This window comes from Ochlerotatus camptorhynchus, unplaced genomic scaffold (genome assembly GCF_037179485.1).
Source record: "Ochlerotatus camptorhynchus isolate MF236.1 unplaced genomic scaffold, CSIRO-AGI_Acam_v1.1 ptg000637l, whole genome shotgun sequence".
Taxonomy (NCBI): Eukaryota; Metazoa; Arthropoda; class Insecta; order Diptera; family Culicidae; genus Ochlerotatus; species Ochlerotatus camptorhynchus.
The window spans coordinates 15681-42664 of NW_027041116.1; the positions used below are offsets into that span (position 1 = coordinate 15681).

The 26984-nt window shown below is 36.2% G+C and overlaps 1 protein-coding gene across 1 annotated transcript in view; it reads right to left on the minus strand.

Moving 5' to 3' along the window:
- Positions 1–9605: 9605 nt before the first annotated feature.
- LOC135714290 (ionotropic receptor 25a-like) overlaps positions 9606–26984 on the minus strand; it is a 57791-nt gene continuing 40412 nt past the window's right edge. Inside the window, exon 4 of the mRNA XM_065237625.1 lies at positions 9606–10463. Within this exon, the coding sequence (XP_065093697.1) occupies positions 10058–10463 (406 nt within the window). The 3' untranslated portion in view covers positions 9606–10057. The remainder of the gene's footprint in view (positions 10464–26984) is intronic.

The window sequence follows — 26984 nt, forward strand, 5'->3', positions numbered from 1 at the left end:
CTATCCGCGAATAAGGATACCCACAGCTTATGGGATTTTCACTAATGGGGGCTGTAGTGGATTATCTCATTTGTTTCAATACATAAAGCTATACTGTCTTCGACAAAGTTGCTGTACTGGCTTAGACCAACAAGCCTGTGCCATTGGATTCAGGTTAAATTGGGAACTACGCCGCTAGAGGCGCTTCACTTTTATGTTACTTATGACGGGTGCTATAATATATGGATCATATTTCAAGGTGATCAAGTCCTTTCGGATGATGGTCATATTAGTTCAGAACACGCGCACTACGCGGCGTTAGTGTGCAAGTGAATTTCCTGTATAAGCTGTATCTCGAGAGCCTGGCCATATAGAAGGTTACTGTCTTCAGCAAAGTTGTTCAGGTGACTAAGTCCTTTCGGATGATGGTCATATTATTTCAGAACTCTCACACTACGCGGCGCTAGTGTGCAAGTGAATTTTCTGTATAAGCTGTATCTCGAGAACCTGGCCATATATAAGGTTACTGTCTTCAGCAAAGTTGTTCAGGTGACTAAGTCCTTTCGGATGATGGTCATATTATTTCAGAACTCTCACACTACGCGGCGCTAGTGTGCACATGAACTTCCTTAATATGTTATTTCTCGAAAGCTTGTCCATATAAGATGTTCCTGTGCAATGTGAGAACAGGAACCGGAAAAGGGATGACGTAAAGAGGCCGGAAATCGATTTCAGATGCCATTTTGGAATCCAAGATGGCGGCCATCGGGTCAAGAAACTGTCAAATACCCTATAATACGGGTATTTCCGGAAAGGGAACGCGTGTTGAGGCCAGAAATCGATACTAGACGCCATTTTGGAATCCAAGATGGCGACCATAGGGTCAAGAAAAACTGTGAAATACCCTACAATATGGGTATTTCCAGATAGGGAACGACGTGTAGAGGCCGGAAATCGATGTCAGACGCCATTTTGGAATCCAAGAGGGTTGCCATCGGTTCAAGAAAAACTGTCAAATACCCAACAACATGGGTATTTTCGGATAAGAGATGACATGTAGAGACCAGAAATCGATGTCAGATGCCATTTTGGAATCCAAGATGGCGGCCATCGGGTCAAGAAAAACTGTCAAATACTCTACAATATGAGTATTTTCGGAAAGGAAACGACGTGTAGAGGCCGAAAATCAATGCCAGATGCCATTTTGAAATTCAAGATGGCGGCCATCGGTTCAATAAAAACTGTCAAATACCCTACAATATGGGTATTTCTGGATAGGGGATGACGTTTAGAGGCCGGAAACCGATGCCAAACGCCACTTTAAAAAACATTTCAAATATCCTACAATGTGGGAATTCCCGAAAAGGGTCGACGTGTAGAGGCCAGATATACATTCCAGACGCTATTTTGGAATCCAATATGGTGGCAACATGTTTTCCATAAATAAGGCTTACCAAATTGCGTATAATTTATTGTGTATAGCGTATCATTGAGCAAGATCGCAACGTAACGTGGAAAATTCCTCAAAACGCTTTGATTTGTTTTGTCTTTTCTATCGTAAACTACAGATTTCTAAGCCAGTACAGCAACTTTGTCGAAGACAGTATAGCTTTATGTATTGAAACAAATGAGATAATCCACTACAGCCCCCATTAGTGAAAATCCCATAAGCTGTGGGTATCCTTATTCGCGGTTCCTTATTCACGCCCCCGTTACCCCGGCAATAAGGATTCCTGACTGTATATCTGTATATTTCCATATATTCCTATACATTTCCATATATTTCCAGAGAGCGAGATAAGGCGCTATAACCTTGGCATTAAATCTGGGTTGAGTTTGAAGTGGGCGGAACGACCGTTTGAGGGCAGTGGCTTTTGACGCGGGTTTCTTTGAATTTAGATGGTGCCCACGCGGAAGAAAATTTGCTCTATCAGATGCTGGTGTTATATTTCATGGGTGTGTTTTGATGGTTGAAGGGTTTGTGTTTGGAGCTGTCGTTTACGGATGGTTGTTCCACTTGTTTCAAATGTTAACCCAGAAATAGCCTGGCTTTTGGTTCAAATTCCAAAAGTTCATCCAAAGACACCAGAAGCATAAATTAAATTTTATAGCAATTATGCTCCCAACGAAAACATATAAATACTATTATTCAATTGTAACTGGAAGCGTTTGGTACGGGAGGTCCACGCATTCTTCCTTTCCCTTGATCTCAGGTTGTGGAGTGCTTTCAGATATTCATTTCTGACATCACTTGACTCCTTGAAATCCTCTCTACGGCACATGCTGCGCAATTGGCCTGGCCGTTGACAAGAAAAATGACGGATTCGTGAAGCCGTCATTTTCCAGGATGCTTTCAAAGTATTGGCTGCGTTAGTGTAATTTTAATGAGATTCCCCCTATTTTTCCGATTTTTTTCAAAAGGCATGTTCAGTGGTGGTGGTGCTTTAATTGCTGAAAATTAGTAATGTATTGTTAACCTATAGTGGGAACAATGTGATTATTTGACCAAGAAAATACATTTATAATAGGGTAAATTGTCAACAACGTATTGTTGACCGTCTAGGGTGTGACCAGGCCCAACGTTGTGTTTAACCAGATCCCCTTCACTCTTTGGAATTTATAGAGACAGATAACAGCGCCAATAGGTCTTTGACGATACAACGTTGAACTGCAGCGTTGGAAGAAAACACGCACACCATCATCTATACATGTAAGAACCCACACCACTGAGCGGAGGGTACAGCTCAAATCAAAACACGAAGCGGTGTCATCACTCAGCTTCGGCAGCTTTAGTTTACGATTTAATTCGCCGTCATTGAAAAATACCTTCTTTATAAAATAGAAAAGTAATCATTATTCCATTGTAATTTTTGAATAGCCAATAGCGTGCAGCGTTGGCCAAGGAAGACGGCATATTTTATTACGTTTTTTAGCAATGATTTCGATACGTTGCGTTTTTTCCATGTATACTTCTATGCAACTTCTATTATGTTGAGCAACAGCTTCATAAATAATCAATTCTCGATTACTTTTTTGAAGGGACGTATCTGCATTTATTATTGTTTTCTCAAGCTTTTCTGATGCGTATAACGTGGTAATGATTGAAAATGGATGCAATCATAACGAAGTGAGAATCTTGCTGGGTGACTCGCAACAGTTTCAATGTGCACTCACGAGATGGCACTGCGATCACATAAGGGTGGTGTATGCATTGCCTTGTTCGAGGAATTGATTTGTGGGATATCTTGTTAATGAAATATCTTTGGTTTAACTTTCAGGATTCTGAATGATATCAAACTAGCCAACTGACAAAATATTCCGCGGATTCCTCGGTGCAGAATGAAAGGCTCGTCAATGTTGCTTTTCTTAGCCATTTGTTACCTCCGTCAGGCATCTGGCTGGAGGTCGAAACGATGCTTATAATTATGTACAGTAATATTTTACACAGCAAAAAATTCATTTTAATATCACATCAAAGTGGATGCACTTCAATGGTGCCGAAAATATGGTGTAATATTACATGCCAAAAAGGACATAATTATCATTAATACAGTGCATGAACTGACATTACGCTGCTTTTACTGAATTTGTTTATTGTTGTGGCCATAAAACTTACATGAGATTTTCGACATGATTGAAGGGCATCCTCTTGGATGCAATATTAAAATTTATTTTTTGCTGTGTATCTACTACTATACGAATACACTAATACTACACGAAAACAATAAAAAGCTAATCACAAAATAACGTATAGTTAAAGAAGATCACATGAATGCAAAACAAAGCAAACATTGAATTACAAATAAATCTTTGCTATTGAGATTTTCACGTCCGGTTGTATTGGTGCTATTTGTGAGAGAGTGTTAGTGAAAATCCGAGGAAAATACATAAGAAATCTCTGTCAAGCTCATTTTGTCAGATATAATTTCATACATTTTTTAGGTTAGGCAGAGGAAAATAATAAACAACTTAACACGGCGATGCACCTGTAAGTGTGCGTGCGTTAAACGTCTCTAATAGTACGTTCAGACTACAGAGTTATAACATGTTATAACGCTATCTTGATGGTGGTTTCTGTGTTGCAATTATTTGACAACCGTTATAACATGTCTGGACAGCGTTTGAACGTACTATTAACTTCGTCTCTTGCTGTGCATCGCATCGGCTGCTGAAACGAGGGTCATTTGTTTTAACGCCATAATAATTTAAAATTTAGCAGGGTCCGGCAACGATGACGAGGTTAAACCACCGAAAAACCGACATGAATGACCATAGCAAAAACAATAAAATTTCTGACACTACTGACATCTGGCTCCGTGTTCGCGGAAATATTTAGCTAAACCATGAACCCGCATGCAAAAGTTATGAATTGGTTCGTGTCTGATCTATTCTGGACAAATTATTTTTATCTAGATCAAAAAATCTTATTATTTTGACAGTTCGGATCGACATTTAAATCGACCGTTTATGATTTTCGGGCATAATTCAGAATTAAGTGTCATGTCGGTTTGTCGGTGGTTAAACAATTGTATTTTATTGTCACTTCATTGTAATTTCATCGTTGATTTTTCTTTTCTGAACGGATTGCACTAATCACCGCGCTATTCGAGGCTTACCTGTATTCCTGCAATGGGTTAAATAAGTCCTCGAAAGGTTATTTAATACGTAGATATACATGTTTTTGGAGAAAATAAATGAGTATTTTTATCGAAAAACTACTGAAATATATGTGTATCAACTTACCCCACTGTATGAGCTGAGATGTGTTCTTAACAATAATGCGATATTTATTCATATAAGACGATTTTACGAAACTTTTTATGTGAAAACATGTTATTTTATTATTTTTTCCAGAGAGCCTCAAAGTTCAACTTTCAAAAAACCGTTTCCACTTGCACCCTTTTTTGCGGATCTTTTAAAATTTTAAGAAAATCAGACAACCAAGGACTTTCGGACCAAAATTAAAGACATGATAGAAAACTTAAACAAGTTCTAACAAATTTTATTCATATTTTAATATATTTTCTTCTTCCCACAATGTCTCATAAAGATCTCTCACTAACACCATCATTGATTGTGTAGGAAACTAAGCCCCACATACTTCTCTTCGCATACGGTCTTGATGATCACTTTAATGATCTGCTGGTTGAAGTCAATGTTAATTCGATTTGCCGTAACAGCTTTATGTTTTCAACCAGCATTCATAGTAATGTTCACAAATTAATAAAAGTCAATTTTACTACCCGGGACTGCTATGTATTAGTTTTCACCTAGTTTCAAAAATTTATGTTGTTTCGTTTCAATCAATACAAAATAAATTTTTAGAACTTTCGTGACGCGAATCGTTTGGCATTTCGATAGTCGTTCCGATAAGTTAAAGCCTTTACACAGTATAGTAAACACAGATTGGCGAATAAAAATTCCATAATACTGGCAGCACCCATATTTTTATAATTACATGTTTACACATTACGGATGCGACATGGTTTACATTGGTGAATCATAACATGTTATAAGGCTATCTTGAAGTATTCTTCTATAATAACAATTATTATAACATGTTATAACTTTTAATCTGAACAAGGCATTATAGTACGTTCAAACTGCAGAGTTTTAACATTATAAAGTTCACTTTAACCCAGCAGTTGATAATACATAAACGATTGCTATTTAAATGTCTTTTGAGTTTAAGTCCACTAATTGAAACAAGCTTCAGTTAAAGGACATTACTATTTATACGCGGAGATAAATCCCAAAATATTGCAACAAATATTTTGAAACCAAAAAGGTGATACCACGGAAATATATTGCTGGTGGCAAACTGTGTGGAAAAGTGATAAAGTCAGTTTTTTCTTTAGCATCGTTTATTATTTTCTTCCTGGAAATTAATCTTATTTGTAACTTTGATTTTGATAGTTCCATTCCGTATCGTATTTTTCGTATGATCCGTAATGAACATCATCAAATTTTTCTTGTCTGGATCGACTGTTATACCACGTTCAATCGACAGAGTTATAACATGTTATAATAACAATAGTTTACAGCATATTTACAGTTCAAATCGTGTAAAACGTGCGCTGAATCCAAAAATGTAGCCCGAAAAAATCTCAATAGGATAGTTTTCTTGATACAGCTTAAAACTAAATGTCACCTAATAAAAGTTTATTTCCTAAAATCTCCGGCTGTAATGAGCTTCAAATATTATAATGCCAAATTAAAAGTGAGAAAATTGGCTTTGGATCAACTGGATGCTATTTTGCAGTGAGATTAGTGGTATTGCTGTTAATTAGTTGCTTATTTTTTATTTATTTTTTAATATTTTGCATATTTACAATTTTCTCACCTTTAATTGCATTCGAATAATTGATATAGCTTCATTACAGCCGGAGATGTTTGTGTTTTAGCAAACAAACTATTTTAAAGTGAAATTTCCGTTTTTAGTTGTATTTAGAAAACTAGCCTACTGAGATTTTTTCTGACTACATTTTTGGATGCAGCGGACATGTTTAAACGGTTGTCAAATAATTGAAACCACCATCAAGCTAGCGCTATAATATGTTATAACTACATATGTAGTCTGTACGTACTATAAGTCTGCAGAATTAAACATGATATAATAAAAAAACTCATCAATATAGAGTTGCGTGAGATACTTAATGAATGTCAATGTCAGGCTTAAGGTGGAGAGTAGACTGATAAAATTTGAGATGTTCGCTCCACAGTGCTCAAACGGTTCCAAATTGGTTCCTGATTACCCTAATTTTAACTCATATTGTAAGAAAACCATTTGATGTTTACAAACCATTTGAAGTTTATATGGAAATTATATGGGAAAAACAAACTTTTTTATTGTCTTCTAGCCTTTTCCATATTGTACTGTTAACAAGTTCTATCACTATTATTATAGACAATTTTCTCAGCAACAACTTTGCATAAGATCGTTTTTCAGCCAAAGGTCAAATTAAATAGTTATTAACTGTTTAAGAGATTGATAATCTTATGGCATGGTTTAGCAGCTGTATTGTGAGCAACACTGTATTCTGCAGTGTGACATGGTAGCCATGATGTTTGTCCTTTATTTTTAGTGCTAGAAACACCAATGTTGATTGAGCATAATCATGAGACATCAGTAACTTGAATCATTATTAACTTTTTTTTCCTTACATTTGATCGAAAAGTGGTCTTGAACAAAGTTGTAGTCATCCAGTTTCGTAAAACCAAACATTCCGGGAAAAAATTCGGAAAATTTTGGCAGTTCATAAAAAAAATCTGTTTACCGATCGTTCGGTAGCCATTTAGTTTACCGAACGTTCGGAAAAAACAAATTACCGAACACGGTAATAATTTCTGTGTGAACTTACGGCAATTGTTACGACGGATGAATAGTCACATCCTTGAACAAATTGTTCTCACCATTAAGCCGGGCTTTCACGGTTTAAGTGAGCTGATTCAACTCACCTCTGATCAGGTCGGCGTGCATTTAACATGAGTTGAACACCGAATTGAATCGTCTACGCCGGGCTTAAAAATCACACGAGCAATAAAGAGTTGCTGGTTGAAAACAATCCCGTGCTGATTTGCCATGGCAGCTGATTGTTTTCAACTCCGCCTTATACCCCGTACAGACTATGGCTAATATCATGTAACATAGGCTGTCTTGCAATGAGCACTCATACATCTACTTTTCACTGGAAATCCTATGTATGAGTGCTCATTGCAAGACAGCCTATATTACATGATATAAGCCATAGTCTGTCCGGGGTATTAGCTAATAACGAATAATATTCAATAAATCAATACAGTAATCCCTCCATTTATGCGGTGAGAAGACCGCCACTAATCTGAACGACACTTCATGTATTTTAACGGGGTTAATTTTTAATTTGAGCTTCGAGTAACCCTATCGTCATCATAAATGCATGTTTCTGGTAGCCTTATTTGCTGTTTGGTTTTGATTCTGGGTTCCGTTGCGCAATGTTCAATTTAGCTTGCCTCCATTCCATATACTGAATGACGTTTGAGCAATTTTAGTTTGCACGGCGGGGGTCCCTGGTAATATTAAAACGTGTGGCGCACCCCGTTTGCCTCAATATTATTGATAATAATAGTATTGTCAATACCTCCGTCTCCTAAAGCAGCTACCAATATTATTGACAATAATCAATTAGTACTGTTCGGCCAGGTATTTGGCGCTTATACCCAAATATCGGCCATTTCCCACCTATCAAGGGGCCGACAAGGTGTTTGCGAGAAATGCTGAGATAATAATCAATATTGTTGACAATAATCGTATTATCAATACTCCCGTCAATCATATCAATACATTGGTATTGACAATATTGTTGCCAATACTGTACCTTACACTATCGATATTATTGTCAATAATTCATTTTTTAATCAATATATTGATGTGTGTTTATAAAAGAGTAGGGGAAAATTTGGAAAAATATTGATAAATATTTTTTTCTCGTATGGTCCCTGCTAAAGATCTATCCTAGCGGTTGTCAAATTAGTTTGTAGAAAAAAATAGAACAACTAGACAATATGTGAATCCAACAGAAGGACGATGACAAAATATACAGTGATATGACGCTGCATTTTTTTTATTTAATATTATTTACAAAATAAAACAAAAATGTCGTCGACCTATGACTATAACTCGTGATAAAAACATATGAACTGCCCTTATAAAAATAACCATAAAAGAGAGCTTAACGACGCGTTCGGGGTATCATCAAAACCAATTGTGGGATAGTTTATCCATCTGGGATACAGCTCGTTTATAGTATTTGTTTATTAAGGTGATTCTGGATATGATCTAAAGCGCCAAATGTAATGACAACGAAAGCGGAGCGGCAGTGGAAAAGCCAGATCTGAGTAAGGTCACTTGTTGAATTGAAAACTAGTTAGAACCAAATTAAAATTGATGTCATTTGTGAAAATTGTCAAATTTCCGCTTCCGTTCCACTTCCGTCCACATTGCGTTTGGGCCTTAACTACCCTCATAAACGTGAACCATAGATTGACATTACCGAAAATGGTTATAAATTGTTTATAATCCCTGCTGAACTTTAACAGAAATAGTTATGGAACTTAACATGAACGTTTGTGTGACAAAGTTTTAACCTTATGTTTTATGGTTTTTGGAAGTGGACCTTACAAATAATGGGTGTTAAGAACCATTACCATTCCAAATTCTTGTTTTCTCCATAATTTGTCGGAAAAGAAATTATATTACACTCGTAAAATAAATCACATAACCAGTGGAAAATATCCATGTGAATTTCACATAACTTTCATGTGATTCCATAATTGGAAATTGCACCACTAAATCACATGAAATTTATGTGTCAAATGAAATCTATGTGATTTCTCATATAGAATTTCCTATGCTATGTGATAATCAGATAAAAATAATTATTTTTATTATTGGAAAAATATTATGTGCGTTCCTAATAGAAACTAAGTGAAAACTTTTTTCAGTGTAGAACCTTTTAATTTATGATTTTGTAACATCGATCAACTTTATGTGGAATATATCGCGAATTGGTTGCCTGTAAATTAATGATCAGTTGACCGATAATACAAAACCATCCATGGACCTTACTGACTACCATAACCATAACCATTAAAGTTCTCAAAACATAAGTTTAAAGGTTATAACATAGTTATCTTTCCGGGTATGTATGGAGAAAACAAGACTTTAGAATGGTAATGGTTCTTAACAACCCATTATTTGTAAGGTCCACTTTCAAAAAAACATAATACATAAAGTTAAAACTTTATCACACAAACGTTCATGTAAAGTTCCATAAATATTTCAGTTAATGTTTAGGAGGGATTATAAGCTATATTTAACCATTATCCAACACGAAGAGGAGACAACTGGCTTCTTACTCTTTCATCTCTATCTCTATCTTACGCACTTGAAATCGGCCAATCACGAGCTGGTTCGCGTTTGACAGAAAAGTGGTTCGTTTTCCCCCGTATTGTCTCCTCTTCCTCTTAGACCATTATCGGTAAGGTCAATTTATGGTTCGCGTTTATGCGAGTATCCAAAGTTGAGTTACATTGATGCTTAAAAGCGAGACTTGAAATTCGAGGCGTCTAATGTTTGGGTACGTGTTCTCAGAATTTGCGTTTTTTGATTGTCATCCTTAATTTGGCCCATATTACCGAATTCATTTTTCAAATTTGGCAACCTTAAATTGGACGTCTTTTGGGCCATTTTATCTTCTGTAGCTTCTGCGACATCAATGATTTTTACATTTTTACGATACTTATAATACCAAAACTCAAACACTAACGTAATGCACGCCATACCTATACCGACAAAAATAACAATGAAAACACCACCTATATTCTGAATCGAAATACCATCTGATTGATCATCCGGTTTTTCACACTTGCTTTGAATATCATCGTTCTTCCACCACTGTTCCTTCAATTTTTCTAGCTGACGTTTGTTAAGGAGCATGAGGATACTGTAAGGAGTAAAAATACGTGGTTAAAATAGTGAGACTAGGGGTGTGTGGCCATGAAATAGATGCGAAATTTGAAATGTCAGTAAAAGTCATGTTCGAGCAAAACAGACCTGTTTTTAAAGAATTGACCACTTTGTGAAGCAGTTTTGGCGTGACTTTCTACCAGCGATTTCACAAAACTGGACCAACTAATTTCAATTTTTTTTATGAAACGCACAAATTGTGGCTACTTTTCTTGTGGTTCTAGAAGAAAAATTCTCAAAATAATGTTTCATTTCAAAGTTCGAGTGGTAGTAAACGTCATTTTAACTGCTCGAATGAAGTCATTAATTAACCACTTCATTCGAGCAGATAAAACGACGTTTACTACCACTCGAACTTTGAAATGAAACATTATTTTGAGATTTTTTCTTCTAGAACCTCGAAAAAAGTAGCCAACATTTGTGCGTTTCACAAAAAAATAGAAATTAGTTGGTCCAGTTTTGTGAAATAGCTGGTAGAAAGTCACGCTGAAACTGCTTGACAAAGTGGTCAATTGAACCTACTTGAAGTTGGGAATGCAGCCATTTACGCCGAACACGGTAACCGCAAAATACCCAATAATGACTACAAAGTAAGCATTTTCGAGGGAGAGTGGGACTACCCATTAAATGAGTAAAAATATTACCCATTTATGAATTTTTGTTACTTAAAAAATGAATACTTACTACTTGTTTTTGTAGGTGTTATTACTCATAAATGGGTAAAATTTCACTCATTTAATGGGTAGTCCCAGTTTCCCTCGAAAATGCTTACTTTGTAGTCATTATTGGGTATTTTGCGGTTACCGTGTATACGTTAAATGCAATTGAAGAATCAAAGTAACGATTGACTCACAGATGGCGAGTCGGTGAAAATGGTAATGACGTTTTGATATCTGTCAAATAGCATGATTTTTTTTTTAGTACAGCTTGAGCTTGAGCTTGAGCTTGATTGACCGCCCACGGTTGCTACTCTGTTATTGCCAGATCAGCTGTAATTACACAGAGAACCAATAGATAATGCTTGGGACTAGCAATCATCCTCAATGTGTAAAAACTGGTGATCTTAAATTAGGCAATACCAGCGCCGGCCGCGCCCGAACACAGGTCAAGAAAGGAATGGGAAGGATTGTGTTGACATGACACTCGTTTTGATGGAAGCCGAGAACACCTCTGCACTTCCACGAGGAATCACTGGGATGTTGGATAAGAGGGTTGGGTTTGCAGCAGGATTCGTTTTGGTAAACGATAAGCTGAATTGATGTCCTAACGATCATATAACGCGAAGGAGCTTGGGACTAAACCCACGGTCTTCTGCTCAGTAAGCAAAAACGTTTGCCACTAGGCAGACGAGCACCTTTTTAATCACCGAGTTGCTGTTATTACCATGTAGTCACATTAACAAATAAAAGGATTGACGAATCTTGAATGTGGATGGGCCTGAGATTAGACTCACGATGTTCTGCTCAGTAAGCAAAAACGGTTGCTCTAAGGCCATCGAGCCCCTCATATCACATAATACCGTTGCTCAAATTTTTGTATCCATTCAATCCCGGAACTAACGACAACAACGAGTTTCGCAAAATACACGATACACAAGCGATTTTACCATAAATCTCTTTGATATGTAAGGACCTGGGACCGCGTTTTCCTGCTCAGTAAGCAGGCCACTGTAACCGACGATCTCTCAAATCCGAAAACGAGTTAAGCGAGTTATAACGACCTTCTTCCACTAGCAGGTCTGTTTCTGTTTGCACAGACAGTCCCACTAGTTTCCGATACAGGTTTTTTTGTAGTTGTTTTGCTGAAAAGAGAGAAACAGAACTAAACGAAATTACACCTGTTGAAAAAAGATAAGACTATTATTTTGGTTAGTGATCGTTTGGATTTGGGTCATCCCACGTTGTGTTTAGGTTAGTATAAATAAATAATACTATATAGTCATATGAATCACCACAGCTCATTATCTTCAGCGTTATCGGCGTTTCTGGATCTTTAGTTGCCTCTGTGATATACTTACTTGCGGCATACTATTTTGGGAGTGTATATGAGCGTGTACCATGTACGGTAGCTCATCTCTCATCGTGATGGTGGGACATAGTAGACAAATTAGAGAGAAAACAAGGAGGTATTAGTATTAGTTATATGTAAACAAACAAAACAAAAGAAGAGAAGAGGAAAGAAGAGCAGAAAAATAAAAAGGGGATAAAGTAGATAACAAAGAAAAGAAACGTAGGCAGATTATTAGAAAAGGCATTATCCGAGACTCAGCAATCAAATGTCACTCCCGCCGAGATCTCAGCGAAACCCCCTTCCCGCCGAGACCCGCACAGCCGAGCTCGGTAGAAAAAACTAAGTGTGTAGATAGATTAGTAGGAAAATAAATAAAACTACTTTATGACTCAAAGTGCAATGAATGAGCGTTAGTTTCGGGATCATTTCAGTGTTAGAGTTATGTTAGTTTTGATCCGTAATCAGCCCTGCCGACCCCTCAACATTAGTTGTAGGCAGTGGTTGTTAGATAATGCGGCACTGTAACTACTATTATTTTAGAGGTATGATTCGTCAAGTTTATACAACTCAATGTTTCAATTGAGGCAAACTATCTATCTTACAATTACAAAAGCAAACCTAAACTTACAATTATATGCAAATGCAAAAGGAAACTTGACAAATCATCGTCAATCCCCTTATTACAGGGCAGGGTCTGACGATTTGAATCTAATTTTGATCAGTGAACGGACACCATATGGTACATTTTCTCACCATAAACCTATCATTTCCAGCCTATCTGAACTATTTAATAAATGGAAGCCATCACATGGGTTACGCTCCCCCTAAGCAGGCCCTCCGCATCCTGTCTCTGTCTTATCTCAAATACAAAATGCCAATGGTATGAATGTATCTATATATAACTTGGAAATGACGTACAATCAAATAAACCCGTAACCCACTCACTTGGTCAGGCTTCAGAACCGTCCAGTGGGCAGTGCGCTCTACACGCCAAGTTACCTTTTTTTCAAATTTACCGCAAATTTGATATTTTACCCATTGAATGTTGATTAGTCACAATGAAACATTGTGAGAGAAGTTGAGGTTACTAGTGTATTAAATAATCTAGGTCCTATTTAAAATTATATATGAAAAATCCAAATCTGGCCAACGCCCACCCTAATCGTAAACCTGTTCTAATCCACCTGAAATGACTAACGAATGGAAGACTTTGACTACCCAGTCATGCAATAGTCTCATTCCGTGCCTTATGGCAACTTGATGATTCTATTGCGCTCATCTTCTGGCACCACCCAGGGGAGACTTGGTCCTGTACCCAATGCTTAACTTATCTTCATTCCACTCAGCTACTCGCAATTTCTTGTAATATAGTGGGCGGAATATTATTATATGAGACAATTCAATGCAGACGTCTTTCCAAATTTGGCAGATCGACAGGTAATCGGTGAGTTACCACGATAGTTGCTATTCAACAACTCGACAACGTTCCATCGTCAACGCATGCTATGAGAATTTCCCATTGCAGACGCCAACGAAATGACGTCATCGAGCTATCGATCAACTACCCTGGTTATCGCCTGGTACCTTATAGCACGATGCTAGGAGGCGAACCGGAAGAATTGATGAGCTACCTCCCCCCCAAGCATGATTTTTTTTTAGTACATCATGATTTTTTGAAAATTTAGATCTTAAAACTAGGTGTCGCATAGCCAGTTTTGGCTTTGTTTTGATTCGCCAATTAATAAAAAGATAAATTATGATTACACGACAAATTAGGTCAACTCAAAGTTGAGATTAGTTCACTCATATTCTTGAAAAAGTAATTAACGCATAGACTGAGTACAACTTTCCGAGCTTTTACAAGAATTCGTTTTCTAATATGAGCAACATCACGATTTACATATGAAATTAGTACACGGAAAAAAGTTTTCATGTAGCTTCCATAGGGAATGTACATAATATTTTGTCCATTAACAAAACCAATGATAAATGTCTCAATTTCACATAAAATGCATATGATCACATGAGTTCTATATGATAAATCACTTAAATTTCATTTCACACATAAGGTTCATGTGATTTTGTGGTGCAATTCCCAATTAATCATGTTTTGTTGTTTTTGACATCATCCACATCCAGAGGGCCAGTCACTTTCGAATGTATGGGAATGGTAGGAAACCATTTGGAAATGCATGAAAATTTTAAGTTTTTATTCATTATCGTCTTTATGGGCAGTTTAAGATGCACAAAAATTGCACGAGTACATTACTATGGTGATAAGGTAAACACTCGTTTATTTGTTTTCTTCTGTGAAAGCATGTTTAGTCACAAATCGTGGATATTCTGATATTCTCCATACTGCAAAAACAGATTTTCCTACCACTGAAGAGGCGGCATCTCTCGGATCTTCAGTATAGCTACTACTCAAATCATATAAATAATTATGATATCGCATGAAAGTTATGTGAAATTCTAATGAATATTTTCCATTGGATATGTGATATATTCTTTGAGTGTATACTTCTATAGAATGAGTAAATTTTTCGTCGATTTTTGTCATATTCGAAAAAAAATATGTGGCTGGGCAAATTTTACTCAGTATACTACAGGTAAACTAAGTTTTCTAGAGTTTAAGTAATTTAAACTTAAATTTGAGTCTATCTTATATGGCATGTAGTGTGGAAATCCGTTAGTTACTTAGTACTGGTCCTTTTGCACGCCAGTAGTGGGGGAACGAGCATCTTAGTGAGATATTCAACTTTCCACCACCTAAATATGGAGAAATCGACAGCAATTTATAAGCCTATTAATACGAGTCAAAACACTTCGTGCTCAAAAAGTGATGATGAATCAGGATCTGAGTTGCTGAAGCGATTCAAATAGGAAGGAATATCGAAATAAATATTATCGACAAATGCAGAGTACTGTACAACGAAACCAAGTAGTTTTTTTTATATCTTTATTAGGGAGACTTTCAGCCGTTGGCTGGCTCGTCTCCGAATGAAACCAAGTACGATGAATTGGCGCTAAACACTAACACTGTTGTAACGATTTTACAAATACAGTTTTAATATAAGATGTATCAAGCAACATGTTCATTACATTTTGCAAAATAATTACACACCTGGGGGAGCCTCCTTATTTCAGTCGGTAAAGGCGCAGCTACAGAACAATACCATGCTGAAGGTGACTGGGTTCGATTCCCAGTTCGGTCTAGAAATTTTTCGGGTTGGAACATTTCTGGATTTCCCTGGGCATAGAGTATGATTGTACTTGCCACACAATTACACTTATGCAAAAATGGTACCAGGCATCGAAAGCTCTCAATTAATAACTGTTGAAATGCATCTAGAATTGAAAGTACGCAATAAGCTAATATGCGATAAGCAATAAGTTTGAAATGCGAGGAAGAAGAAGAAGAAAAAGGGGGAGAAAAACAACACAATTTGTATGTATGTATGTATGTATGTATGAATGTAAGTTTGTATGATTACACGGAAAGAAAATTGTTTGCATTGAACCAAAAAAATCTTTAATTGTATTTAAGCAAACAATTCCAGTTGAAATTATATTGCTTTTTGTTGTTTCAATAATACTTATTCATATAAATTCAAAATAGTATTCTTTTTGTTTTAATCAGCCACTTTTCAAATGCAACTATTGTAAAAATAACAATATTCTATTATTAAGCCAACAATAGTTAATTTTAATTTAGCATTTATTTGCTGTGTCCATTCTCTGGGCCATGAAAGCAAAAATAACTACCAACCATTCCCTCGTTTTCACCCGGACAAAAATGTAAACAATAAAAATACCTACGCGTTCCACGTAAGTATTGTTTTTAACTGTAAATTTCGGGAAATAAGTGCAAGATTTTCGAAAATCTTGAGACTTGAGTTAAGTAAGTATGCTGCAATTCGAGCTGCAGTTGATAAATATAATCAATATTTCTGTTTTTTTTTTCCTTTATTTTTTTCCGTCGATCTTGTTTTCCGTACTGAGTACCAATGCTCCCGACGCCAGGAAGGCAGCTCCCACATCTGGACCCTACATATCGACCCATCAACTCATGAACCGGGGCTTTTATTTTATGCCTCAGAAATTCAATTACAATTTCTGCAATTTTGTTTCCAAATGAAAACGAAACATAAAAAAAAATGCCATATTATTTTTACATCAATAAACACATTTTTATTTCTACTGCGTGAATTGTCAGACTTTATAAAATAAATATGATTGAATCAACAAGAAATCTCTTTTAAAAACAAACATATTTTTGTTGTTGACCCAGCTGCCAAATTACAGCTTACGTCAAAACCATGAAAGCTCTTGTAAATTCTAAAAGATTTTCTTTTTGATTTAACAATCCATGGGTTTTAAGAAACAAAAATACTGGATTGTTGAAACAATAATGATTTCTTTTTGCAGCCAAAACAAAATGAAATTCTTATTGATTTTACGTCAAATATTATTACTTTTAAAATATTTTTTTCTGCGTGTACATAACAGATACAGCTTCCATGCAGAACTGTCCAGTCTGTATAGCTACTCCAAATATTATGACCAGTATAGAGGTATACATGACCATAAACTATTATTTCGTAATAAGCTAATCGCATTTTTTTTTTCAGTATCTTGAAAAAGGTTTAATTCCAGAAGAATATGCATGGATGTGATTTTTCGAATGTGTTTTACACATATCATACAGAGCGGACTTCAAAAAATGGAAAATAACAAAAGTTTTGAAAGAAGAGTACAAAAAAAGGAAAAACAACATTCAGAATAGACTGTATGAAGCGTTTGGTGTCAGGGTGGATCAACCAAGAGTGGGTGTAGCAGGAACCAGCATAACTGAAAACGTTTGCCGACGAGCATTCTCAAATCCTTAATTGCTGAGTAGCGTTTTGGATATCAACGTGGAACTTATAGAAATATTTCGAAACATTTTGATTGCAATAAACTCCCAAGAACCGATCAACCCCGAAATACTAGACACATATTGCAAAGAAACGTATCTATAATTATCGTCTATATCTACAATTATATAGTTGGTATAAAATTCCAGCTACAGTTCATAAAGTACTTAGAGATATATTGATCTATTCTCCAGCCCCACTTGGAATACTAGCCGAAAAAGCAGCCGAATGCCAGCACAAACACTTGAAAAAAAGTCGAACCCATGATGCTAGGAAAAGATCAAGAGTGTAAAATTTACATGATGTTTTCATAAGAGCCATGAATGCCTCTGATCCTTTCATAAGTTCGCATTATTTTAGTAATCGATAACATAAAAATCAATTCATGAATATCCCGCAGTTGTACAGACATTTCTTGCATAGACACATAAATAGTAACATTTCAACAGAAACAACTTCAGAGAGAACAGCATTAGAAGAATTATTGAGTGACGTTGATGAAATTGACGATGACTTTGTGGAAGATGCAAATGTCAAAATGCGTGAATAAATATAACAGCTAACAATAAATTAAAACTGTATTTTTTTCGCACAGTTACCCAAACACTTTACTAAAAAAAGCTTTGCAAAAGAGATGAATGTTTTCGTAAAATTTCAGTACACTATCAAAGATCCGATTGATTAACATTAAAACAATGACTTTAATCAATTAAAAAATATTGGGGATCTTTTTCAAAGATAGTCAAGATATTTACCCCAATTCAGGTGACTCTCCATGCAAATCAAATGTAGAGTCTTCTCACACACGCAGAAAAAAATATTTTAAAAGTAATAATATTTGACGTAAAATCAATAAGAATTTCATTTTGTTTTGGCTGCAAAAAGAAATCATTATTGTTTCAACAATCCAGTATTTTTGTTTCTAAAAACCCATGGATTGTTAAATCAAAAAGGAAATCTGTTAGAATTTACAAGAGCTTTCATGGTTTTGACGTAAGCTGTCAAATTTGGCAGCTGGGTCAACAACAAAAATATGTTTGTTTTTAAAAGAGATTTCTTGTTGATTCAATCATATTTATTTCATAAAGTATGACAATTCACGCAGTAGAAATAAAAATATGTTTATTGATGCAAAAATAATCTGGCAATTTTTTTTATGTTTCGTTTTCTTTTTGAAACAAAATTGCAGAAATTGGAATTGAATTTCTGATGCATAAAATAAAAGCCCCTGGTTCATGAGTTGATGGGTCGATATGTAGGGTCCAGATGTGGGAGCTGCCTTCCTGGCGTCGGGAGCATTGGTACTCGTCAGTACGGAAAATATGATCGATGGAAAAAAATCAAGGAAATAAAAACAGAAACATTGATTATATTTATCAACTGCAGCTCGAATTGCAGCATACTTACTTACCTCAAGTCTCAAGATTTTCGAAAATCTTGCACTTATTTCCCGAAATTCACAATTAAAAACAATACTTACGTGGAACGCGAAAGTATTGTTATTGTTTACATTTTTGTCCGGGTGAAAACGAGGGAATCGTTGGTAGCTATTTTTGCTTTCATGACCCAGAAAATGAACACAGCAAATAAATGCTTAATTAATATTAACTATTGTTGGCTTAATGATAGAATATTGTTATTTTTACAATAGTTGCAGTTGAAAAGTGGCTGATTAAAACAAAACAGAATCCTATTTTGAAATTATATGAATAAGTATTATTGAAACAACAAAATGCAATATAATTTCAACCGGAATTTAAAGTTTTAACCGGCTACAATTAAAGTTTGTTTTTGGTTCAATGCAAACAATTTTCTGTCCGTGCAAGGCGTGAATTTCATTGCCTCGCAAATTACAGAAGGTCAACCCGATTTACAGAATAGGGGTGATTGCTTAAGGGCTTGATTTTGACTGGTAAAGTTCCATCATCTTTTTGCTCCAGAATAGTGAGGAGGGCACCGAGTACCATTCTGTGATTTACATATAACCAGAACTTCTTGAACTCATAAAATTTTTTGGGACATTGTTTACGACACCATTTAACCTCACTCAATGGCCATAACTCCGTAATGGTTTGGAAGCAATTAATATTTGATCACTGATACTCTACGGGGCTGTCAAGAAACCACTTCGTCCATTTTTTATGATTTTGAACCTCTCCCCACAACGTGGTCAAACGTCCATACTAATTTCTGAACATTTGTATGGATTGTGGTCTTTCATCCCCCCATAAATTGACTACGTGGTTTCTGCACGGCCCCTAAGATGCATATTGCGTTTAACATCATTAGTAGGGACCTGATGGCATGTCAAATACGTCGAAAATTTACAAACCACATTTATTCAAGAGGACATCTAGATCTCAACTTGAGGACATTTTGTAGACCTTAAGATATTACATGACTTCAAAAACATCTTAAAACTAACAATTCATACCTATACTATCATAAATCAAGACAAACGCTCCTGTTAGTATATAGGCCTTGTCACTGGCCTGGCTTACACACTAACTCTACACGCTATTTCAAAACTACCAAAATATGTGTAGAATCCATCCAGATCGGTCAAAACTGAACCTACCCAAAAATGGGTAAACTTTGTTGGGAGTGACAAGTTGACAAATGAACAAAGTCGATCGGATTCATGTCGAAGTTGTTCATTTGTCAATTTGTCACTCCCAACATAGTTTACCCATTTTTTTGGTAGGTTCAGTTTTGACAAATCTGGGTGGATTCTACCCAAATTTGGGTAGTTTTGAAGTAGCGTATAAATTACTGGAGTCAGTAAAACTTTACCTGGGTATTGCGAACTCTGTCAATTTAATTTTTCAAGTGAGCAAGAAAACATCTTGAAAATCTTTCGAAGCTTCAAATTGTTTTGCGAAATCGTATATACATGCTGTCAAATGAACTCTTGGCTACTCCTTCTCTGCTCTACAAATAACGTATACATGGTGTTGCGAGTGCACCTGCCCACAAAGCTCACATGACTCTTATAAAGTTTGATTAAATTCTTGTTTCAGCAATTCGTAACCCAGTTTTGGCATTATTATAAATATCAAATAAAAACACTTATTCGAGCATCACGTAAGATGATTAACATTACCCGCCTACTAAGGTTGATGTTCCGACAGTTTCATAATTATAATTATTAATTTGTTTACAGTAGGTGGTAATACCGTAATACCTTTACTTGTGGTTCAAACAGTAACTATCCACATGACTTCTGAGCTCTTTTGAATGTTTGGCTCCCGTTTGACAGTTCGACCCGGCTCCCAGATGACAAGCATTTTGAGTTAGTTAGCAGTACTCAGAATTTTACTCGGTTTTTTAATTGCGGATCGCCCAGCAATCATCACAGCAAAAATTTGTATTACCGAACTGTCCGTAAAGTCAATCTGTCAAAAATAACTGTTCATTCAGTAATTGGTTCGAGTTGCGTATACTGCACTAATAAAATTCTAAACTTAATGTTTATTTTGTCTGTGCACATAATTTTTATAAGATATTCAAAACATTATTTTTATACGTGTAAACATAATTTTCATAATAAACCCCTTACCTACTATAGGCTACCCCATAACACGTATATGCGTGACAAATTTTATTTATATGTATGCTGCCATAAAAATTATGGTTCGAATCTTATAGATGAAGGTTATGTGTTTTCACACATAATGTTTAAGTAATTCAATTCAGTGCACACTATTAATATGGCGTCAGACAATAAGTTTGCACGAATTGTGCTAAATCGTCTCCATCTTCCAACAAAACTTGAGCATTCTCAAAGGTAAATAATTATTTATCTCATTTATCTATAACTATTTACCATAAAACTATTATTTTCGATTGTTTTCAGCGAAAAAACATTCACAGAAACATTAGCCAACAGCCGTGATGAGCTCGGAGAAGCTTTAAAATCAGAGGAAACCGTGATCTTCCGTCGGATAACTAAATGGCGTAAGGCAAACGTGAATAAGTACAATAAATATTATTTGTTTGAAATTAATTTTTTTTTGTGAATTCTACACAGTTCCTGCTGGACGTGCAGGAGGAGGACGTGTAGGAGGAAGACTTGCAGGAGGATGACGTGCAGGAGGAGGACGCGCAGGAAGAGGATGTAGAGACTAAAGGCGGCGATGTATACGCTAGACCCTCCGAGGCTTCGACCTCGCCTTCGACAGACATCTGAGGACTCAAACCAAAAACGCCTTCACGCGGGAATATACAATCCACTGACGTCAGTGACGGTGTAAAATCTTCAGGAAAATAAATAATTTACCAGAGTCTGTATTGTTATTATTTTATTTATATTTTTAGAACATAAAATATATGAAATTGACATGTAAACGTTATTATTTGTACCATGACTTTCATTTGAATTAGACACATAATCTTTATGTTCTACCGAGAAAGAAATGTTATTAACCTCACACATAAATTCTATTTACCAATGCAAATTAAATTCATTTCTTATATGCCATTGAATTTATTGGTGGGAAACCAAATAATTTTTATGTTCTTTAAACATATTTTTTATTTGTGAAGTCTAATTGCAAAAAACTATGTTGTTTCACACATAAAAGGTATATGGAAATTCAATTCGGTGTGGAAAGCCCAGTAATATTTGCAGGGTTGCTTACACTTACTTGCTATATTTTTTTTTTTTGGAATTATGCAATCTTTAGATGTTATAATGCTGTGTTGTACTTGTAAGTAACAAGAAGAGGGTGTAAAGTATGTGTTTGACTCATAAAACCTTCAATTTCGCTTTGAGAGCGTCACAATCAGCGAACTTATGATTCGTGAGCGTTCACTCAGAGTGAGCGCTCACGAGTCGTAAAATCGCTGTTTGTGACGCACTGAAAGCAATATTGATAGATTTTATGTGTCAAACATATACTTCATGACCTCTTCTTGTAACTTACAAGTACTAACTAGCATTGTACTATTTCATTATTACCTAATTCCGAAAAACATTTTTTATAGCAAGTGAGTGGAAGCAACCCTGCTGACAAGATAGTTATTTTGTTCATTCTTATACCGTGTTACCCAGCTATATTAAAAGTTTTGTCAGGAGGAAAAAACTATTTAATTTTAATAATAATTAGATGCCCGGGACGAAAATCATTTATTTCAATGTTAATTGCATTTAATTTTCTCATATTTTCAGTATAGGTACATGCCAGCTAAATGCACGAATTGTGGTGATTCCTCCCACCTAAAGGAAATTGTCCAAATCCAATTTTTGGGAATGTAAGACTCGCAAAGATTCACGTTCCCGACCATACTAATTTCTCTGCTGTTAAAAAGTGTCAGCGAGGAACATATTCTACATTCGTACCCGTAGGTAAAAAGAGCTCACAATCTCCAAATTCTTCATCTATACCTGCTGCTACAATGTTCAGCAAGTAAATGGAGCTGCCTATGCTGGTAGAAATCGAAATCAAAATTCTAGGCAGCATAATTCCGAAGGGGTGATTACTTCTAAGATGCAGGGAAAATTTCGCTCTGCTGTTGTGAGATGCTCGCACGCATAGTAGATAGAATGAAGATTGATGAATTTTTAAGATTTCCTGCAACAAGATGGAGAGCGATGCGAGTAGATAGATTTAGATGCAAGAGATGAAACAAGATTGATCGTACATTAATTGGTTAATGTGAGATTTTTCAACCATCTAAAATTGAGATTTAAATGTGTCGTACTCCCAGCATAATTATAACGAATTTTTTTTGATTATGATTTAGGTAGCATTATTGCTCCTAAATTGGAATTTTAAATCTTTATTATTGGTGATTTTAATGCAAAACACCGCTTGTGGAATAATGCTCGAAGCAAATCCAATGGAAATATTCTGTTTGATGATTGTTCTGCAGGTTATTACGCTATCCAATCTTCAAACAGCCCAACATGCCAACATGCTTTCATCACAAACGAAGTGACAGACGACTAACTGGCGAAGAAATCCATTTAAATAATGTGGTTCACTGTAATAGAATTTTCTTGGAAGCTTGTGCTATCATCCACCAGATGGGTTAGTTTTTTTTGTTTTGATTTGAACAAATTTGATTTTGTGTACAATGATTCTTTGACAGTGTGCAAAGAGTGTATCATTTTGTCATTTTTTTATGAAATGCAGTAGAGTGAAAGAGATAGAACCAAAACATTCTAATACATTTGGTGAAAATGCTAGTACAATCCAGTAGTAGTGTTGCCATGAGGTACAATCCAGTAGTAGTGGTGTTGCCATGTGGTACACTGAAAAATTGTATCCATGACCCCTACAGTCACCAAAGTTTTCGAGCCGCTCCGTCTGTCACTTCGTTTGTGCTTTCATCATCAACAAATTATTATTTATTTGATCTTAACTGATTCATGTCAATTTTCTAAATTATTGATTATTCATGGTGACTTCGGTTCTGATCACCGTCGAGTATTTTTTGAAATATCCCAAGAAATAATGTCTAATCCCAACAGCTTTCTATTAAATTATCATAGAGGTGATTGGGAGCAATATCGAACAATTATGGAATATAACGTTGATCCAAATATTCTTTTGAAATCCAAAGATGAATCTCTGACTACTTCTATAGTTGAAACAAGAGTTGCCTCAGTACCAGTCTTGTAATCAACTGTCTTTGTTTCCGACATTTGCAAAACAAACTATCAAATTACAGTACCAAACTAAATGTTATATGACAGGCTCTGTCATACGACACTGTCGCCGAAGACCGTCGCGAATGTATGTATTTTAGTTTTTCTCATAATAAGAGCTGCTGATGTTATGCTTGAGTGAATGCTGGAAATAGCAAGCAACGATGTCCTAGTTAAAACATTTCTGATCAGAAATTGTTTAATTTACACCAAATTGAGGAATTAGAACGAAATAACACATGTCATATCATAGTTATTTGATAATTTTCTTTTTGCTCAAATGTTGTTGTGTTGTAGTTGTGTTGCGTAAAAGAGACGACGGTAGAGAATAAGAGTACGAATACGAACAGACTGTCGCGCACGACAACGAAGCGAGTGTAATGAAAAACGTCAACTATTTCAACCCCTGCTCAGTACCAAAATGCGAGTTAAATTTGTTTAAATTCTTCAGCTCTTGATCCGTCTGAAAAATGTCCAAAGGCGGCAATATCAAAGAATACGAGATCTTGCCATGTCAAGGTAGACAAGTACTTAAGCCATTTCGCACATTTTGGGCCTATCGACTCGAAAACATCAAATAAATCCATGATTCGGTGTTAACAAGTTTGACGGAAACCAAAAATGAATTGTCGCGGTACAAAAACCATCATTTCCATACATGCTTTTTTATTGACGAAGAGAGGACGACAGTAATCCCTTTGAACAAATCCTATCGCATCTTTTACCTTCACTTCTCTTTTTTCTATCATGCATGGACTAAAAAGAAGCAAATAGGGTAGAGAACTACTTCGGCCTAATCGCCCATTTTTGGACCTATCGAGCAGAAAACATCAAATAAATCCATGATTTCAGAGTTAACAAGTCAATTATGCGTTTAGTACGATACTTTAGTTAATAAGCTACCGAACGAAGTCAATGAGACCGCGTGGTTTGAAGGTTTGCACCTATTATTCCCAAAAACAAAAGAAGCACTCCGACCGAATCATGTTTTATCTTCATCCGATAGGCTGAAGTAAATTCATTGGCGTTTCAATGGCGTTTCAATGCGTTAGGCCGAGTTTGGCGTCAAGAAGCAGTGTTAGACTTTTAACAATATCTCAACATTTTTGTCTCTTTATCAAATCGTACAGTGTACGGAAAGGTAAATAAATGTGGAAGCCATCAGTAACATTCCGTTTGGTGCTAAACTGCGCTAGATTAAGAAAGACTAAGTGCGGGTTGTGCTTAATAGGCCGGAAATGGGGTAGTTAACCCTACCGTCTAACATGCATGTGAGTAGAGATGGGCGATCCGCTCCCGAGCTGTTCTATAGACCCGATTCTCTAAAGTGAGCTGATGACCCACGGTTCATTTTTAAGGAACCGCAGCTCATCAGCTCACTGATATCACAAGTCTAAACTATAGATACTATAGATTCCATAGATAAGCGGAGGAAACGTATAATGTAGCCAAACGAGCATGACGTCATCATGGTGTTGTTTGAGGGAGAAGTATTGTAATATTATGAGCACAAAACGCTTTCCACACTCCACATTCCGATTTATTTCGTGGACAACGGAAGATACACAGGGTCATTCTGCGTGGCGAATGAGGTGAGGTGACTCGAGTCACTCGTGTCACCCGATTCCAGCTGGCGAGTGAGGTGAGAAAAGTCACTTGGGATGAACCCGGTGAACTCTCATCTTATTCTCACAGTCGTATTTCGGTGACAAAAGTCGTACTGAAGTGACGATTTTAAGTGACGAGAGTCGTAACCTCCGCTGCAGTCGACTGGTGTCTCCGGTGGGAGAAAAACTGGGAATTATTGCCAAATTACCCACAGTATGAGTATTTTTGGAATCTTGGTGACGTGTAGGGTTCGGAAATCGATGTCTGAGGTCATTTTGAAATTCAAGATGGTGGCTTCAGGTTGGAGAAAAACTTGAAAATTCTGTCAAATACCCCTCAATATGGGTATTTTTAGAATTGGGGTGACGTGTAGGGACCGGAAATCGATGTCTGATGCTATTTTGACTTCAATATGGCTGCTTCCGGTTGTAGTAAAATTGGGAATTACTGCCAAATTACGCACAGTATGAATATTTTTTAAGTCTTGGTAACGTGTAGGGTCCAGAAATCGATGTCTGAGGCCGTTTTGAAATTTAAGATGGTGGCTTCCGGTTGGAGAAAAACTTGAAAATTCTGTCAAATACCCCTCAATATGGGTATTTTTAGAATCTGACGCCATTTTGAATTCAATATGGCGGCTTCCGGTGGGAGAAAAACTGGGAATTATTGTCAAATTACCCACAGTATGAGTATTTTTGGAATCTTGGTGACGTGTAGGGTTTGAAAATCGATGTCTGAGGCCATTTTGAAATTCAAGATGGTGGCTTCTGGTTGGAGAAAAACTTGAAAATTCTGTCAAATATCCCTCAATATGGGTATTTTTGGAATTGGGGTGACGCGTAACCCGAGTAGCACACTTTCATCTCAATAAGTTACAGCAACTTGTTTATGACTGAAATAAGTCGTGTATAAGTTTCTACAATTGATTTGTGACAAGCGTTTTACTAGGGAAGGACCGGAAACCCATGTCTGACGCCATTTTGAATTCAATTTGGCAGCCTTCGGTTAGAGAAAAAAAAAATGGAAATTCTGCCAAAAAGCCCTCAATATAGGTATTTTAAAATCTGGGTGACATGTAGGGTCCTGAAACCCATGTATGACACCATTTTGAATTCAATATGGTGGCTTCCGGTAAAACTGGGAAATACTGCCAAATTACCCACAATATTAGTATTTTTGGAGTCGGAGTGACGTGTGGAGACCGAAAAACCATGTCTGACGCCTCTTTGAAATTCAAGATGGCGGCTTCCGGTTGGATAAAAACTTGTTAATTCTATTAAATACCCCTCAATGTGGGTATTTTTGGAATCCG